Source organism: Camarhynchus parvulus, chromosome 19 (genome assembly GCF_901933205.1).
Source record: "Camarhynchus parvulus chromosome 19, STF_HiC, whole genome shotgun sequence".
Classification (NCBI taxonomy): Eukaryota; Metazoa; Chordata; class Aves; order Passeriformes; family Thraupidae; genus Camarhynchus; species Camarhynchus parvulus.
Genome location: NC_044589.1, coordinates 4,014,012 through 4,030,817, shown reverse-complemented (window position 1 = coordinate 4,030,817; position 16,806 = coordinate 4,014,012). Strand labels below are relative to the sequence as shown.

The window sequence follows — 16,806 nt, the reverse complement described above, 5'->3', positions numbered from 1 at the left end:
GTAAAATTTCCAATAGTTTTTCTGACAGGGCAGAGACACCATTCCCATCCTAAGCAACATGTGCCAAATCAACCAGTTTTTTCTCTGTGCGTGTTTGGCAGCTGGGACAATGACAGAGCAGTGTCAGGAGGGTGCTAGTGCTACACTGCTGGAACCAAATAACCATCTTTGTCAGCTTTGCTCTGCTAACATAGTCATCAGCTCCTAAAGTTCACTGTGGGCATCAGTGGCCAATTCCCATGTCCATGAAGAACTGAATACTATTTTAGCTGTCACTAGTATTTGAGAAGTTGTGATGTAGCAGAACTGGTTCCCCAAAGACTTGTTGCAAGGGATGCTCAAGGACATAAGAGGAGCCCAGATCTGGAATTGCACCATGCTCCACCCTCTGTTCTGCACATTTATGCACCAATGGCCTTCACAGTCCCATGGAGGAAGCCCCCATTGCAAGTGGGACCCAGCATGGCTGGGTGGGCACATGGGTGGTCAGCCTGACTCTCAGACTTTCCCCGCTCTAGTTGCTGTGGCAGAGGTGAGATCTCCTGTTTATCCATGATGCAGATGTTCTGGGAAACACAAGTGCGTGACAACCATGGTCGGCCTTCATCCACTGCTGTGACTTCTAGGCAAGAGGTCCACCTACTGATCTTCTGAATTACTAATTCTAGGTTTTCTGCAGAACCCTTAGGTCACGGGAAATGAAATGACAGGTCATATCCTGTTCTGTGTCCACTCATGGTAACCCTGTGCCATGTCAGGACGCTGCTGTCATCAGGGCTCTGGACGGCTTCCTCTGCAAGGCTGTGGGGTATCCTTGACACCGCACTTTTTCCATTGTGTCATGGCTTTCAACAATGTTTCCATCCTTGGTTGCCGTCTCTCTAAATAAAGAGGGCTGAACCCAGGGATACCACACCAGGAACAGTGAGGGACACTCTGCGACAGTCCAGCCTCACTCCTACAATTCACCTCTACCCAACAGGACCATGAAGACCTTCACAGCAGCCCTTTCTGTACTTTTCGTGGTTGTCTTCTGCTACCAGGCCGCCTCTTCTCCATGTGAGTCCAATCTCACCTCTCCAAGGAGCTGTCTCCTCTTTCTGTCTGCCGTATAAGGTCTAGTAATGCTTGGCAGCTCTCTCTTACTAGCATCTGCTGTAGGAAAAGAGAAGCCTGTCTTTCCTTGGCTCCCTGATGGGAAGGTGGCTCTGGTGGGAGCCCACTGTGGGAGCAGCACTTCCTCCAGTGGGAATCTTCTCATCTTCTGACCCTACTTCTCCCCACTGGCACTTTTCCTGGTCTGATGTAACAGAAAACTTCTCTTCCAGTTTCTCTCAACTCTTGTGGTCCCTGCTGTGTTGAGTACATCTCCAGACCATTGTCCTTGAGCCGTGTGGTAAAGTATGAGCCCACAGGCAGCCACTGCTCCCTGCCAGCTGTGATGTAAGTACATCTTCTGCCCTGCTTGTCCTGACAGTGTGGGGGAACCCCACATCATACTTCATCCTGACATGGAAAAGCACTGGGCAGGGCTCTCCCATGTGAGGAGAACAACCTGGGAACATGACAGAGAGCAATCCCACATCCCAGACAGCAACTTTGTGGATCTCCTTATTACATTTGAGCCAAAAGAGCTTTTGCTGGTCACCCCCCTCACTCCAGATAGTGCGACCCAGCCAGGATGGTGTCCCAGATGTAGAGATGCTGGGGACAAAGCTGTTTAAGTGCAGAGAGCAGGACACCTGTAAGGACATGGAGTCACCCCCACCCCATTTCCCTACAGCTGTTTTGCAGCCTGTAGAGGCGTCTGGTGGGTGTCACTGTTGGTGTGGAGCAGGTGGTCTCACTCTCCTCTCTGTCTTCCTTTCCTTCACCTCTCCTCACTGGATTTCCTTTTCCAGATTTACCACCATCAAGGACAAGCTGGTCTGTGCCAATCCTAATGACAAGTGGGTCAAGAACATAATGAATCAACTAAAGGACAATAAGCACAGTGGATGAGCAATAGCCTGCTCTCTCCAAGCACCACTTCTCCAAGGATGTGCTCTCATGGACACCTCCAAGACATATTCTACTTTTTCACTGCCTGGGAATTTGGCAGGGTATTCAACTCAGTGTTTAGCTCTTTTATGGAAGGCTGTGCAATGCCAGTCTTAATTTATTTGACATTTTCCGTGAAACTTTTCATTCTCCTTTGTACTGAAGGTGTTGAAGTTATTTTTGTATAATAAAAAGGAGCAAAACTTGCAACTTCTCCCAGCGGTTCTTGGGATGCTCCACGGAGACTGGGGTGTGTAGCAATGGTTGGAAGGGGGTCAGGGCTGACACTCGAGGGTTTGGGGGTGATGGGGTGACACCTGGCTGTCCCCCAGCCTCTCTGTGCATGCAAGGGAGAGCACTTCTCATCCTGCCTATCCCGCCTGCCTCCTTGCCGTGGCACATTCCCAAACTCCTGGCTTTTTGCAGTGGGTGGGTATCACGGGAGATGTTTTGGCACAATTGTTGGTGTGGCGAGGGGTCCTTTACCTCGGCCAACATCTCTGGTCAGCGGGCAGGTGCCTCAGGGGCTCCACGGGCTGCTGGGCTCAGCCATCACCAGGCCGACCCCATCTCCACCACCGTCCCGGCACGGGGCTGTCTCTGGCCACGGGTTAGTTCTGGTGCTTCCTAGTCTGTCCTGCTCTCCCCGCGGGGTTTTTCTCTGGCTTTGCCCCGCCGGGCTGGAGGCAGTCCCAGCCTTTGGGGTTGGCTGCAGCTGTCCCGGCCGGTGCCAGCTCCTCCCCCCAGCAGCACGGAGGCTCCGAGGCCCGTACTACCCGGTAGCGAGGCGGGATCGTCCTCCAGGCTTTCATGGCACTGCCCGTTCTTCCTCGCCGTGGGGCTGTGCCAGCCATGCCTGCCTGGGAGCCCGCCTTTGCTGGCTGACGAGGGCCGAGGGAAGCGCCCGTGTAGACCAGCGGGCCACCATGGCTCTGGCAGGTGCCCTGGAGCGGCTGCAGGAGGAGGCCATTTGCCCCATCTGCCTGGAGTACATGAGCGAGCCGGTCAGCATCGACTGCGGCCACAACTTCTGCCGAGGCTGCATCGCCAAGCACTGCCAGGACAAGGGGCTGTGGGCCGACGGGCCCTTCTCCTGCCCGCAGTGCCGGGCCTCCTGCCACCGCAGCGGCTTCCGACCCAACCGGCAGCTGGCCAACATCGTGGAGAGCATCCGCCAGCTGGGGCTGCGGGGCGGCCTGGGGCCCGAGCTGGAGCCGGGGACCCCCCTGTGCCCCCAGCACGACGAGCGGCTGAAGCTGTTCTGCGAGGAGGACGAGGAGCCCATCTGCGTGGTGTGTCGGGAGTCCCTGCAGCACCGCCCGCACACCGTGTACCCCATCGAGGAGGCGGCGCACGTCTACAAGGTACGGGAGGGTGAGGCACCGGGTCCCTGTCCTGCCCCGAGGCACTCTGGCACGGGGGTGTGCGGCCAGCGGGACCCCAGCATGCTCAGTGGCGTCGCTGGGAAAGCAGAAGGAGGGGCGGCGCGGACGGTCACCTCCCCCCCCCCAGCTGCCCTCGCTGCAGGGATAAATCTGGACCGGCCTTATCTTCGAAATTGTTGGTGGACCCAGGCTTACCCCGTCCATCCAGCTCAGGGAGCTCAGGGACGCAGCCTGGCTCCCTGCCCATTCACAACCCCTGGAGAAGCTGAGCCGGTGGGTCCCAGAGGACATTTTGCCCCGGTGGAGGGATGCTGGCACCCAAATCCCACATCCCAGCTATGATCCTGACAGTGCCACCATGCAGCCTTCACCCTAGCATTGAAAGAGGGCTGTCGCTTTGGTCTCCAGAACCTTAATAGTGAGGAAAAACATAGGGGAAACCTGCGGAGCATGGGGAGGGTTAACACTGTGAGCTGAGTGAAGAGCATGGCTGCTTTGTTTGGGTGCCAGTGCCTGGCACTGCCTGGCACTGGGTCAGTGTCTCACCCCAGGCAGAGGCGACCCAGCCAACTTGCAGTGCTCAGCAGGTGCTGTTGGGGTGAGTTGAGCCCATTTTTCCTCTTTCCAGGTCAAACTCCAGAAATCCCTGGAGAGTCTTTTAAAGGAAGTGGAGGAGGTGAAGAAGCGTGAGTCAGCAGAAAGGATGAAAACCCAGGAGTGCAAGGCAGGTGCCTGTCTTAATTCTTAAAGAATAAGCTTCAGAGATATCAGGATTTAAGAAAAAACCACCCTGAATGATCTTGTCTGGGTACACAGATTTATCATTGTCTCCAGGCTGTGTTCCGCTGTCACATGTATCAGCAATGCTGGAAGCAGGCTCAGTAGCCATGTGCAGCTCTATAAAAAGATTTGCAAGGAGCAGCATGCCAGATTCCCTGGAATCATGAGGACTTTATGCTGGTTAAACAAGTAGACATGGGCTATTTTTTATTGCCTTTTGTTTTACAACATGTGCTTGAGTTCCAAGCCAGATGTGAGCTGTGTGGTGAGCTCCACTCCACAGCAACAGGAACCAGAAGTATTTTCATAAGAAAAAAAAAAGCTGAATTATTGCAACTCTGTCCCACTCCAGACAGTTCTGGGAAGAGCAGACGCCAGCAAACAGCTGGATTTCAAATCTCTTGGAGTGAAAGCTGGAAAGTAAAAGTAAATGCAGAAAAGGAAATGAAACTGCTGGTTGAGTTATCCAGCCCTGAATTTGAGCAGATGGTTAATCAGCTCTGGCAGGGAAGACAGGTTTCTCTGAATTCCCCTAGTTTTTCGCTCAGCTCCCTTGCCTGTGGCAGTCCAGACAAATGGTGGTGGGTTTCAAGGATGTCCCTATGAGCCCTCTGTCCCCACTGGGGGAGAAGGACAGAGATTGTGAGAGCTGTGTCACTGTCCTCCCATCTGCCTGAGTCAAGGCTCAGGGTTGTGGCTCAGCTGCCTCCAGTTTCCTTTGGTTGTGCTTTTATAGCAAAAAGAGCAAGATTCCCCTGTGAGTCGTGGGGGGAAGAGGCTGTCCTGGCTTATCAAGTCTTCATGACTCAGGTTCAAATACTTGGATGGGAAAAAAAAAAGAAGTTAAATTTCCTTTCCTTTATCTTCTTAATTCTGAGGTTTCCTGGCCCAAGCTCACTGCAGAGTGTCTTTCTGCAGCTCCAGGTTTCCAGCCAGCTTTTAGGGATGAGGTGAAAAGCCCTAAGGCACTGGCAGATGCTGCCAATTGCTGGTTCTTCACCTTGTAGTGAAACCTGGGGAGCCTCCTGGGCTCTGCCTTTCCATCCTCTACAGTCCCAGGGCTTCCTTTACATGGCTGATAGAGACAGGATATGAGGGAACTGTCTTAAACTAAGAGAGGAGAGATTTAGATTAGATATAAGGAAGAAATTCCTCCATGTGAGAGTGCTGAGGCCATGGTATAGGTTGCCCAAAGAAGCTTTGACTGCCCCATTCCTGAAAGTGTCAAAAAAGCTACACTGAGCTTGGAGCAACCTGGTCTAGTGCAAGGTGTCCCTGCCCATGGCAGGGGGTGGAAGCAGACGGTCTTTAGGATCCCTTCCAACTGAAACCATTCCATGATTTTATGACTTTTCTACCTCTTGCTCTTAACTGGGGATTTTTCCAGCATTGTCCACCTGCCCAAGCAGTTTATTAGCCTGGATTTGGCTGGTGGTATGAGTTATAATAAAAACCTACCTCGACACCTGAGGGCACCTCCTTGCAGCCCAACACACCCCAGACCTCTGAGGTTCAGCTGAGCAGAAATGCCCCAGGCAAAGTCCTGCTGCTGGTAAACCAAGGATGTGGAGCAGGAATTACAGTGAGGTGGGAGCACAAGTTTGCCTCTGGCTGTTTTTTAAATTCATGCACTTAATCACAAAAATGCAGTATTTTCCCAGGGCCTGATGCTGGGCATGGATGCTGGAGCGTCTGGCTTTGTCTTGGCTGCCTGGCTAACGTTCACCCCTTCTTATCCCAAGGAGACAGTAAAGAAAAAGCGGGAGAGGATTGTGAGTGAGTTTGGTAAGCTACATCGGCTGCTGGCTGATGAGGAGAAGCTACTGCTCCAGAAGCTGGAGGAGGAAGAGAAGCAGATTCTGCTGCTGATCAATGAAAACTTGGCCAGGCTGGTGGAGGAGAAGTGCTTGCTGGAGGAGCTGATCCTGGAGATAAAAGAGAAGAGCCAGCAGCCAGCTGATGGGCTGCTCAAGGTTAGGCTTTGCCACCAGCACCACTAACTCAGCCCTGGTGCCTTTGTCACCTGGGTGGGTGGCTTGGCCCAGACAAACCCAGAGTTGTTTTTGTCTTCTTCTAGGACATGAAAAGCATCCTGAGTAGGTGGGTGATTTTTCCTGATAGGTGCCATGATTATTCCTGGTAGGTACCCATGATTATTCCTGGTAGATACCGATGATTACTCCTGGTAGGTACCCATGATTATTCCTGGCAGGTACCCATGGTTATTCCTGGCAGGCACCATGGCTGTTCCTCCTACTGTCCTGGATGCCTCCAGGCTTTGAGGCAGATGTTTGCATCTGTTCCACGACTGCCACCCCATCCTCTGTGCCCAGCATCTGCTTTGGTCCTCCTGGGGTAGACACAGGAGGGACTGAGACAATCCCTCAGAGGTTTTCCAGGGGCTCAGAGCCAAGGCCTCGCCTGGCTTGTGACATGTGAACTGCATCCGCTCCTAAGGGATGTGCTCCCCAGTGGCTTTGTTCCTTCCTTCCCCAGGCCTGGCATTGCTGCTCCCTGTATCGTTTAATTCTGATCTCATTTGGATTGCCAATATGCAAGTAATTATCCCTAATGCTCTTCCCAGACAGAGATCCAGGGAGGCAAAGGGCAACAAAAGGGCATTGACCCCCCTCCCAGCTGGAGAGGGGCCATGGTGCAGGCTATGGATACAGCCCAAGGGCATCCCTCCCTTCTCAGGTGTGAAGGAGTAAAATTCCAATCCCCCAAGGCTGTGTCTGTGACCCTGAAGGAAAACTACTGCATTCCTGAGCGCTGCCTGGGCATGAGGGACATGCTGAAGAAGTTCAGAGGTGAGGGGGCAGCTCCTGGCACATTTGGGTTCTGGTTTTCTCCAGTACCCTGGGGCACAGGGAGGTTTTTCCAATAAGCTTTGTCCAGCTGCTCCAGGTTTGTGCACTGATGAGTTCAGGCTGGTTTCATGGTGGGAAGACCTTTGCTGTGGTCTTGGATGGATTATGAGGGGACCCTGAAGCCCAGGATGTCCCTTGGGGGTTTCAAGCACCATGTTGCCCATGACGTCTTGCTTTCAGACCTCTTTCTGAAGCTGTGGAACTGCCCTCCTGGGCTTGGCTCTGCAGCCTGACACCAAGTATTTTGATGTGGCTCATTTTCTATATTACATTTCCCCACTGCCAGGCAGTGCTTGGAGCTGTGCAAAACCACGAGCAAATAATTGTGGGATGGTTTGGGAGAGCTCAGCATTCAGGTCACAGGCACCTGTTTGTGTCTGTGCCTGCAGACGCCTGAAGCCTTGTCCATCCTTCCATCCTTCTCTCTGTTCAGTGGACGTGATTCTGGACCCAGAGACAGCACACCCAGACCTCTCTGTGTCTGAGGACCGCAAGAGCGTCCGGCGTGGGAGCAAGAAGCTGCTTCTGTCCCTCTTTGACAGCCCCAAGAGGTTTGGCAGCGCCCCGGCGGTGCTGGGCAGCCCCGGCTTCTTCTCGGGCCGCCACTACTGGGAGGTGCAGGTGGGAGACAAGCCCGAGTGGGGCCTGGGGCTGTGTCGAGAGGCTGCCGGCCGGAAAGGCTCTGTCCTCTTCTCCCCCAACAATGGTTACTGGGTGCTGCGGCTGCAAAATGGGGGCACCTATGAGGCCCTGACCGTACCCGTGTCCCCCGTGACCCTGAGTGTGAGGCCCCGGCGCGTCGGGATCTTCCTGGACTATGAGGCGGGAGAGATCTCCTTCTACAATGTGAGCGACCGCTCCCACATTTACACCTTCACCGACAAGTTCTCAGGCAATCTCCGGCCTCTCTTTTTCTTGGGTGCCTTTTTGGGGGGCAGAAATGCAGAACCCTTGGTGATCTCCTGGGTCAGGGACCCACAGGGGACCGGATGCATCATCTTGTGAGAGTGACTGCCCTGATTGGCAGAGACCTGGGAGCCCAGCCAGCTTCTCCTGGTGAGTGGGGCAGCACTAGGGGAAAACCTCAGTGCCCTGGTGAGTGTCCTGACAGGATTCTCACATAGTTCTGGCTGCTGGGGTGACCTGCCATGTGTGACACCCACTGTGTGCCATGTGTTGGGAAGGCACTTTGCAGCAGGAATGTGCCATAACCCTCTGTGCCACTAGTGGGGACAGGGGAGTCCCCTGATCACTGATGCCCTGATACTCATCTCACAGGTTGCTGGAGCAGCATATGTGCCCAGCCTGCCATGTAGTGCTGATTTTGATGTGAATTGTATTGGAATAAAGCAATAAAGGGCTTGATTTGGGGAACCTTGTGTGGTTAATGGTACTACTGCTGCTACTCTGAAATATCTCAGAAGGCAAAGGGTGCTGCTGGACCTGATCCTCTCCAGCCCAGAGGATCCTTGAGAGATCCCACTCTGGCATTTGTGGGACACAGCAGCACTCTCCAGGCAGGATTTGGGACTGGCAGATGCCTATGTGGTGGCTTCACCCCAGCCTTGTGGTACTGGGGCCTGGGGTGAAGAGAGAGGACATCTGTTTGGGTGTGGGTGGTCCCTGGGCTGCTGTCTCTGGTCCCCTGCTCCAGAGATCCCTCCAGGTCTCTCAGCTCCAACCCCTCCACCCCCAACTCAAAACCCCATGAGTGGGAAAGCTCCAAGTGTGGGGAGCTGCCCATCACAGGGCAGGGGTGCTTCAGGGCTGCAAGATCCAGGGAAAGAAAAATAGCCCAAACTCCGTCTCCAGTGTTCACCTTTGGTCTGTCCATCCCCTGGTACATCCGTTCTCCTCCAGGCTGTCTTGCTGCCCCAAGGCTCTTGCCTTGAACAGGCTGCCAGTGTGTCACTGGAGGAAAAGCTCACCTGAACCTGAGTGGGGCTGTGGTCTCTTTCCACAGGGCCAGGAGGAGGAGACACTGCCCTGGGTGCACAAGACACTACCCCATGGCACATGGGATGCAAGCAGTGCCACCAGCCCTGGACTACCAGCTGGAGTGGCCATGCAGCGTGTCCTTCAGACAGAAATCAAGAAGCTGCCTAATTTGAAGTCCGATTCAATGCAAATAAAATGAGATTTGGTAAAATATAGTCTGAAATGCTCAGAACAATATATCATAGAGTCCTGGACTGGTTTGGGTTGGAAAGGACTTTAAAGCTCATGTTGTTCCACCCCCTGCCATGGGCAGGGACACCTTGCACTAGACCAGGTTGTTCCAAGCCCTGCCCAATCTGGCCTTGGACACTTCCAGGGCTGGGGCAGCCACAGCTTCACTGCGCAAGCTGTGCCAGGGCCTCCCCAGTCTCAGAGGGAAGAATTCTTTCCCATATCCCATCTAACCCTGCCCTCTGGCACTGGGCAGCCATTCCCCCTTGTCCTGTCACTCCAGGCCCTTGTAAACTTTCTCTCTCCAATTCTCTGCGGATGTCCTGGATGATGCTTTAGGAGTCTTCTAGTGAATAAATTAACTGGGCTGGGAGAGCAGTTCCTCTTGACTGAGTTTTGCTGTGTTTTGGGGAGTCCCACACTCCTTCAGGATCTTTCTTTTGGTGGCTGCACAACAGAGAGAGCAGACTAGTGAGATGAGCTTAGTCACAGCTTTGCCACATCCCAGGAAGGAGAAGGATGATAGGTCTCAGTGGGTCCTGCAGTGCATTGACACCCTGGAGATATTACATGGAGATTGTGATCTTATATTCACTCCATGGAGAAGTTTATGGAGCCTGAGGAGATAAGAAAGGACATAAACTTCAAGGCCTTAACAAAGAGCTGATAGCAGAGGCAGTTGGTGGAGGGAGTGGTGAGGACAGCCACAGAAACCTGTTGTGCAGGGAGGGAACCAGGGTAAATGTCACTGAACCAGGAGTGGGAGGAGGTGATGGAATAGAAACTGTCCAGAGCAACTTGATCCTGGCAGGTGACAGACAAGTGGCACTTGCTGCAGGCCTGGGGGGGTGAAGTGTTTCCAGAAGAAGCAGAAGGAAGTGCAACAATTCAAAGATCTTGCAAGCAGTGGAAGAAATGAATGAGTAGAAAGGATGTGAGCTCACCCCAATGCAGCATCCAAAGTGTTTCTAGCAATCATGAATCTGCCTCCCCCGAGAAGGACAGTGGAGGTCAAAGGTATGAGATAGTTCTGAGTAGGCTCCCAGATTTTCCATCTGGTGGACTCTGCATCATGGGCTTCTAAGGAACTGCTTGGAGCATACCAGTCTGCCCTCTGATGCCCAGACTGGTTGGCAGCTGGAGGGCAGCTGGGAGCACTGGGACCTGGCTTTGGGAGCTCCCTGCTGCCCTGAAACTGATCCTAGGGTGATTTGCAAGCAGGATTTCTCTCTAAGCCATGGCAAGTGGAGTTTGTCCCTATCCTCGATGGCAGTGCATTGATGTCTGGCTATAGCCTCCACACAGACCTTGTCCTGCAAGGACCAGATCCTGCTCAGCCTCTTCCAGAGGGAATACCTGCACAGCACAGCAGAGAATCATAGAATCATGGAATTGTTCAGGTTGGAAAACACCTCTAAGGTCATCGAGTCCATCTATTACCCCAGCCAAGGACTGTTCTGCTCAGGGGTGTGGTTTGGGTGAAGGCAGGAATCCCTTGAGATACGAAATCTGGCAAAGGGACCGTGGATTGGGTGTTACTGTTTTTCTGAGCAATCAGTAGATTAAAGTTACACTTTAGGCATTGGCTCCTGGGGCAGTTTCCTCACTCCCAGGCACTGGCAGTGTCCCTTGTTATGATTCAGCACAGTTAACAGACCTGCAGATTTAGAAATGTGCTTTCTTAAAAATGTTGCATCCTTCTCTTCTAGAAGAAAATGCTTCATCATCTCAGAGGGATGTGAGTCATTGTCTGCATCTTTCTACGAACTCAGCAGAAATGTTCTTTTGGGTCTTCCTGGCCACTTCTGCCTTTTGTCAGCCATCACAGGGAAGGCAACAGCCAGGCACAATTTCTTCTGTAATACTCATGTGTCTTCCTTAGCCCTGGAAGTCTGGGGTATTGCACCACTTTAGGAAAACACTACTTTTGTATGCAGCTTACAAACCCATCCCCTTTTACATTATATTTTTGGATTCTGGTGCCTCAGAAGTGACACACCCCCTGCTCATGGTGTCTCTGGGAAGAGCTGTTCTGGAGACTGAGCCTCCCTCCCTGTGGCAAACCAGGGCCCTGGGGATGGGGAGGGAGGTACAGAATTGGCACTTCTGGGTGCACAAACATTTTGCCTTCAGTGTGTCTAATTCCTCTCTGAAAAGTGGAGATGTAAAAGCTCAGACCATGAACATTGACTGGCTGAACATTCAATCCACACTCCATCAGCACAGCCCTGCTCCTCCTTCTGTGAGAAGCTGGACTCCAGCCTCCAATTCCTCTGGTATTTGGTGTGCCTCAAAATGCCTACAGACACACTAGAGTGATGTAAACAGCAAATATGGAGACATATGCATATATAATAATGATATTCTTATCATAGTAATGATTGAATTTTTGTTCACAGCTAGGCTTGCCGAGGACTTTTGTCAAAAAAAACTAAAAAAAAACCAAAAAAACACCCCACTTTACCAAACAAACCAACCCCCACAAAACCAAAAAAAAGAGAATTATTTTTATATACATTGTACAAAACATTCAGTAAATTCCAAACTCTGATTTCAGGATGAATAGTTTACAAATTCCAAACCCCTTTAACAGCATTGTTCTTGTTTTGATCTGAATCCAGAGAAAATTCTGCAGAAAACCACCCTCCTCTTGGTCCCAGCTCCACTTTTCTCTTCATCTGTTAAGCTTAAAGATCCTTCTAGTTCAACATGTTCTGTGATTCTGGTGGCCACCTGCTTGAGCACCCCATGAGAGTTTATGGGAGGGATGAGCACCACAATTAGCCCTGAGCCCTGGGCGTGAACTTCCTGGGGAGAAAAAACTCTTTACCATGAGGGTGAGCAGGCCCTGGCACAGGTTGCCCAGAGCAGCTGTTGCTGCCCCAGCCCTGGCAGTGTCCAAGGCCAGGCTGGATGGGGCTTGAAGCAACCTGGATAGTGGAAGGTTGTGGCAGCAGCTCTCTGGCTACAGAGAGCAGCACAACTTTCCCAGGCATTGTCCTGGGGAAGGCTGTGAGAAGATCAGAGAAAAGAATGATAAATAATTCTTATCTTCACTTGCTGCCCCTGTTGTTGTGAACATGTGGAATGTGTTATCGAGGTTTGTTTACCAAAGGGTGGTTTCTTGATTGGCCAGTGGTGATGGTGTTTGAAGGACCAGCTGGGTCCACCTGTATTGTAACTGTCTATAAAAGCAATGTGTTTCTTAATGAGCATAGTTTAATAAAGTGATTGATCAGCCTTCTGTGAATCAGGGAGTCAATGCTAATTGTTACCCGGCTGGGGGCCCGCAGTGACAGAAAGTGTCCCTGCCCATGTCCGGGGGTGGAACAGGATGAGCTTTGAGATCCCTTCAAACTGAAGCTATTCCATGATTTTATGATTCCATGATTCTGTGACCCAAGGATTGCATGGTGTGAGGGTCTCCTTGCATGCTTCAGCTCTAGCAGCAAAATCAGCCTCAAACAGCTGCACAACCACAAATACATCCAGGGCACATGGCAGGGTGACCCCTGGGTGAGGATCTAAGCTGATGGTGCCATGGGTAATGCAGCCCTTGCCTGCTCTGAGCCACTCCTCATCCTCTGCAGAAGGCGCTCTGTTCTCACCTCTCTGCTGGGGGTGTGGAGTTGCAGCTCCTCGCACTCTTCTGAGCTGTCACACACAGGCGGGTGCAAGATCAAGAAAGACATGAGTAATTCTGGGCTCCTGCAGGCTCCCAGAATAGCAGCGAGGAGCCAGCTGAGGTACCCTGGAGTGGAGGGGGAGGGCGGGGCTGTGGGAGGCTGGAATGCGCCCTGGGTGCTTTAGGACACTGCACAAGACAGACAGCCTGTCTGCCGCAGGCTCCAGCACTGCCCGGGCTGGATGGTACTCACTGGATGACCCTGTGCCCTTCCACAAGAACCCTGAGGCTGTGGGCCTGCTCCCAGTGCCACAGAGGCAGGCAGGGCTTGTATCCAAGAGGGACTGTGGAGGCTCAAGTGATTTTGGGATAATCCCATCACAGCTCTTCCCCCTCCTGTCTCCTGTTCCTGCTGCTCCCTGGAGTGAGGGCAGCTCTGGGCACTAGGCTTTGTGCCAATCTCAGTCCTCAGGGTGAATCTATCCAGCAGCACCCAGGGTGGCTGGTACTCAGTGGCCAAGATGAGTCTGCCTTCTGGAGCTGGCCCTGGGGTGTGCAGGGTCTAATGAGTCCAGGCTTTCACCAAAGCCAGCCCCTTCACATGCTGGTGGCAATGTCCATCTAAACCTCCCAGCCATGGGCTCCCTCCTCTCCCAGCAGCATCTCAGGGAAGGGGGCTCTGGTCCTGCTCTCTACCTCACTTCCCTCCTCTCAGGGTGCTGTTTTAAGCTGGATGCTGTCAGCACTGGGGTGGGATGACAGATGGGATCCACAGGGCCCTGTGGGCCAAGGAGCCAGGGGCTGCAGCTCCCTGAGTGAGGAGTGGTGTGTTCCTTCCTCCCTCAGACGCGCCCACGTCCCCCTGATCCCTCCCAGCCCCACCTGATCCTCCTCTCTCTGCTCACCATCCACTCTCTGCTCAAGGTCACCCCTCCCCAGGGCTGCCTCCTGCCCTGCTCGCCTGTGTCCCGCTGGTGTTTATGTCTGAAATCCCAAATCCAGTATGGAAACGCAGTGTGGTAAGCTGAGCATTGTTCCATGGAGTGCACCAGAGATCCAGGCAGGAGGAACCCAAATACTCTTTGCTGATCCAACAGATCCTGTCTAGAGCTGATCAGAGCATCCCAAACACCATCAGTGGTGTGGGAAATGCCATCAAGGATGTGGGAAATACCTTTGCTAAGGTGAGCTCCATTTCCTTCAGCTCCAGGGCGGGACCAGGGGAGATGTTTCCTTGCAGGGCCAGGTCCTGCCCTGGGCTGGGGTCTGGCATGGTCATCTCTGGACAGGCATCTCCAGAGATGAGCAGGTTTTGGAGTCAAAGTATTACTGAGGGAATATCTGCCAAGCTTCATGTCGCAGCTAAACGAGAGCTTAATGAAATAATTCTAAAATTCTTGCAGTGAAACATATTTTTTCCACCCTCGGCTCTGGAAATAGCTGATCCATTTTATCTGTATCTCTCAGAAAGCTTTCCCTAAAACAGCCAATATGTTATATTTCAGCCCCTAAAGGTAATATTTTGATTGATTATAATGGGGCCAGAAATGGAATTTAATGATCTTCCAGTTGTCATAATGAATGGAAACTAAATACCTTAGAAAAACGTAAGACAAGTTACCTGAATGTAATCCCTGCCTTTCTCACAACTCCTCCTTCATGGCTTTTCTTGTTATTATTTTGCAAAACAGGATGTTCAGACACAGAAAGCTTGTAGAAGTTTTGACAGTGTGGAAAAGGAAATAAAGAACCTGCTGTCACTATTTTAATTTCAGCTATTGTCAACCCAAAGGATTGTAACAGAGGCAAACACAGAAGATTCTTACAAAAATATTTATTTATTGACATCTGAATTTAATTTTATGTCCAAAATATAGTTTCTTAAATACAGAAAATATAATCTGAGTCTACAGGTAAAAAAAAGCCCAAAACAAATTAAATAAAAATATTTTTTATCTCAGAGTTATTGCACCTGATCCCTCCCCTATAAAAAATTAAATAGCACAACATTAAATTGGGTTTTGGAATGTTTTCAGTTTCTCAGCTAGCTCTAAATGACATTGAAGCACTTCCAGTGGACCCCAGCTGGTCACACTCGTCCATCCCGGCAGCTGGGGACATGGAGTAGCTGGATCTGTGCAGGAGCTCAGTCCAGCTCTAGCTCATTCACGTACTGCTGGACCCAGTCCTCCATGGGGTTGGCACAGACTTCCCGGCCCTTCCTGGTGATGAACCTGTGGGGAGCAAGGAGGTCAGTTTTTGTGGGAGAGCACTAAATGGAGAATCACAGAATCATAGAATTATGGAATGGTTTGCTTTGGAAGGCACCTTAAAGCTTATTCAGTTCCACCCCCTGCCATGGGCACGGACATCTTCCACTAGACCAGGTTGTTTCAAGCCCCATGCAACCCGGTCTTGGATACTCCCAGGGCCAGGACAAGAGCCCTGCCCAAGTCCTGCCTCTCCAAAGATGAGCAGCTCCATGCCTTGCCCATCCTATCCAGCAGCCACCAGTTTTATCTGCAAAGGGGTAGAGCAGGAGCAGCATATGGCTTTTGTGCTCCAAGCATCACCTTGTTCTTCTTGTCTATCCCAGCTTTCCTTCCCTGTCTTTGGAAAAGGGCCTTTCCCTCCCTGGCTCCTCAGCCCAAAACCACCCTGCCCTGGAGGAGGGACTCACACGACAGCAGGCTGGGAGCACTGGCTGTTGGTTTCGTAGTAATCCTTCACAAAGCTGCGGGGCAGCTGCCGCGAGACGTAGGAGAAGCAGCAGGAGGTTGGTGGGTCGGAGCCAACTGTGAAGGGCAAAGACAGTCATGAGCAGTGGCAAGGGATGGGGAACAAGGCAGGGAGCTGGGATTACCCATCCTGGGTCTAGGGAGCAGGGATTATGTGGAGGAGGAAGAGAAAAGATGGGGTCTTTTTTCTTCTTCCTTCAGTTATTTCCCTGTTGGGTTCACCCTGAGCTGGCATTGACATGCCACCAGGCAACAGCTCCCAGCCCAAACCTGGCCAGCCCTAGCCTTCCTCAGGGTGCCCACATTTGATCCCTGTAGCAGGGGTGGGGGGCATGGTTGTGCTTTTACCCTAAAAAGGTAGCAAACCTTCAGCTTTTATGCTAATGGTCTTTGAGCTCTTCTTGTCCCACAACCCTGGAGCACCTGCCAGAAGATGGTGGGACAGAGGGAGGGACCCAGAGTGGAATTGCTGTCAGAAGGGGCTGTCCCAGCAGCGACATCTCTCCTGTCCCCACTTAGGGAAGGTGAGGAGACCCTGGACTTACGTGGAGCAGCAGAGGTCTGGTAGCAGACGGCAATGACGAGGATGGTGAGGGCAACCACAAACACCTTCATGTTGCTGGAGAAGTGGTGGCTGGAGCTGAAGCAGGCAAGGGTAGCTTGGAAGCCTCTTTGCTGTCTGATGCTGAGACCATCAGCAGCCCCTCAATTTATGGAGTGAGAGGTCTGTGCAGAGCTTGCGTAGGCATGGTGGAATTTCCACCAGAGTCCACTTGTGCTGCAGTCTCGTGATGGAACAGGGCAACCCCACACTCCGGAAGAGTGAAGCTCCCTGCTCGATTCAGTGCCTCCCCAATGACAGAGGATGTGAAACAGTCACTGTGGCTATTTCTGCTTCTCTCATGCCTGTCCCTTAGTAAGAAGTTCCTCTGTGGAGGTTCCTGCATTTGTTAAGTCCCCTGTTACCCAACCTTCCTGGCAGCTTGGAGGGGAGAGTGTATCCATGAAAGAACTGTGCTGGAGGGCCCAGAAGCATTAGTGGGATGAGGTTGGTTAGGGAAAAAGAGACTGAAGTCTCCTTTACCAAGGATTCTCCCATATTTGCAAAGCCCTTGGTGCCCCAGGAGCAGGAGGTGGGAGCTGTCACCAGTGTCCCGCATGTGTTCTCCGTGGCTGGAGGTGCCTCAGGGCATGTCCTG

The 16,806-nt window shown here is 52.2% G+C and overlaps 3 protein-coding genes across 3 annotated transcripts; 2 read left to right on the top strand and 1 right to left on the bottom strand.

The window, feature by feature from the left end:
* The first annotated feature begins 986 nt into the window (after nt 1-986).
* On the top strand, nt 987-2,001 carry LOC115911765 (C-C motif chemokine 5-like). The gene is made up of 3 exons (XM_030962961.1): nt 987-1,059; nt 1,329-1,443; nt 1,902-2,001. Exons 1-3 carry the CDS (start codon nt 987-989, stop codon nt 1,999-2,001), a joined length of 288 nt encoding a protein of 95 aa, XP_030818821.1.
* Nucleotides 2,002-2,780: 779 nt separating this feature from the next.
* On the top strand, nt 2,781-8,449 carry LOC115911457 (E3 ubiquitin-protein ligase TRIM39-like). Its single transcript, XM_030962412.1, has 6 exons — nt 2,781-3,404; nt 4,054-4,149; nt 5,948-6,178; nt 6,283-6,305; nt 6,903-7,015; nt 7,509-8,449. Exons 1-6 carry the CDS (start codon nt 2,967-2,969, stop codon nt 8,078-8,080), a joined length of 1,473 nt encoding a protein of 490 aa, XP_030818272.1. The 5' UTR covers nt 2,781-2,966; the 3' UTR covers nt 8,081-8,449.
* A 6,566-nt stretch (nt 8,450-15,015) lies between these two features.
* LOC115911599 (C-C motif chemokine 4 homolog) lies at nt 15,016-16,272 on the bottom strand. Its single transcript, XM_030962681.1, has 3 exons — nt 16,153-16,272; nt 15,550-15,664; nt 15,016-15,103 (listed from the first exon to the last, which is right to left on the bottom strand). Exons 1-3 carry the CDS (start codon nt 16,220-16,222, stop codon nt 15,016-15,018), a joined length of 273 nt encoding a protein of 90 aa, XP_030818541.1. The 5' UTR covers nt 16,223-16,272.
* Between the last annotated feature and the right edge of the window lie 534 nt (nt 16,273-16,806).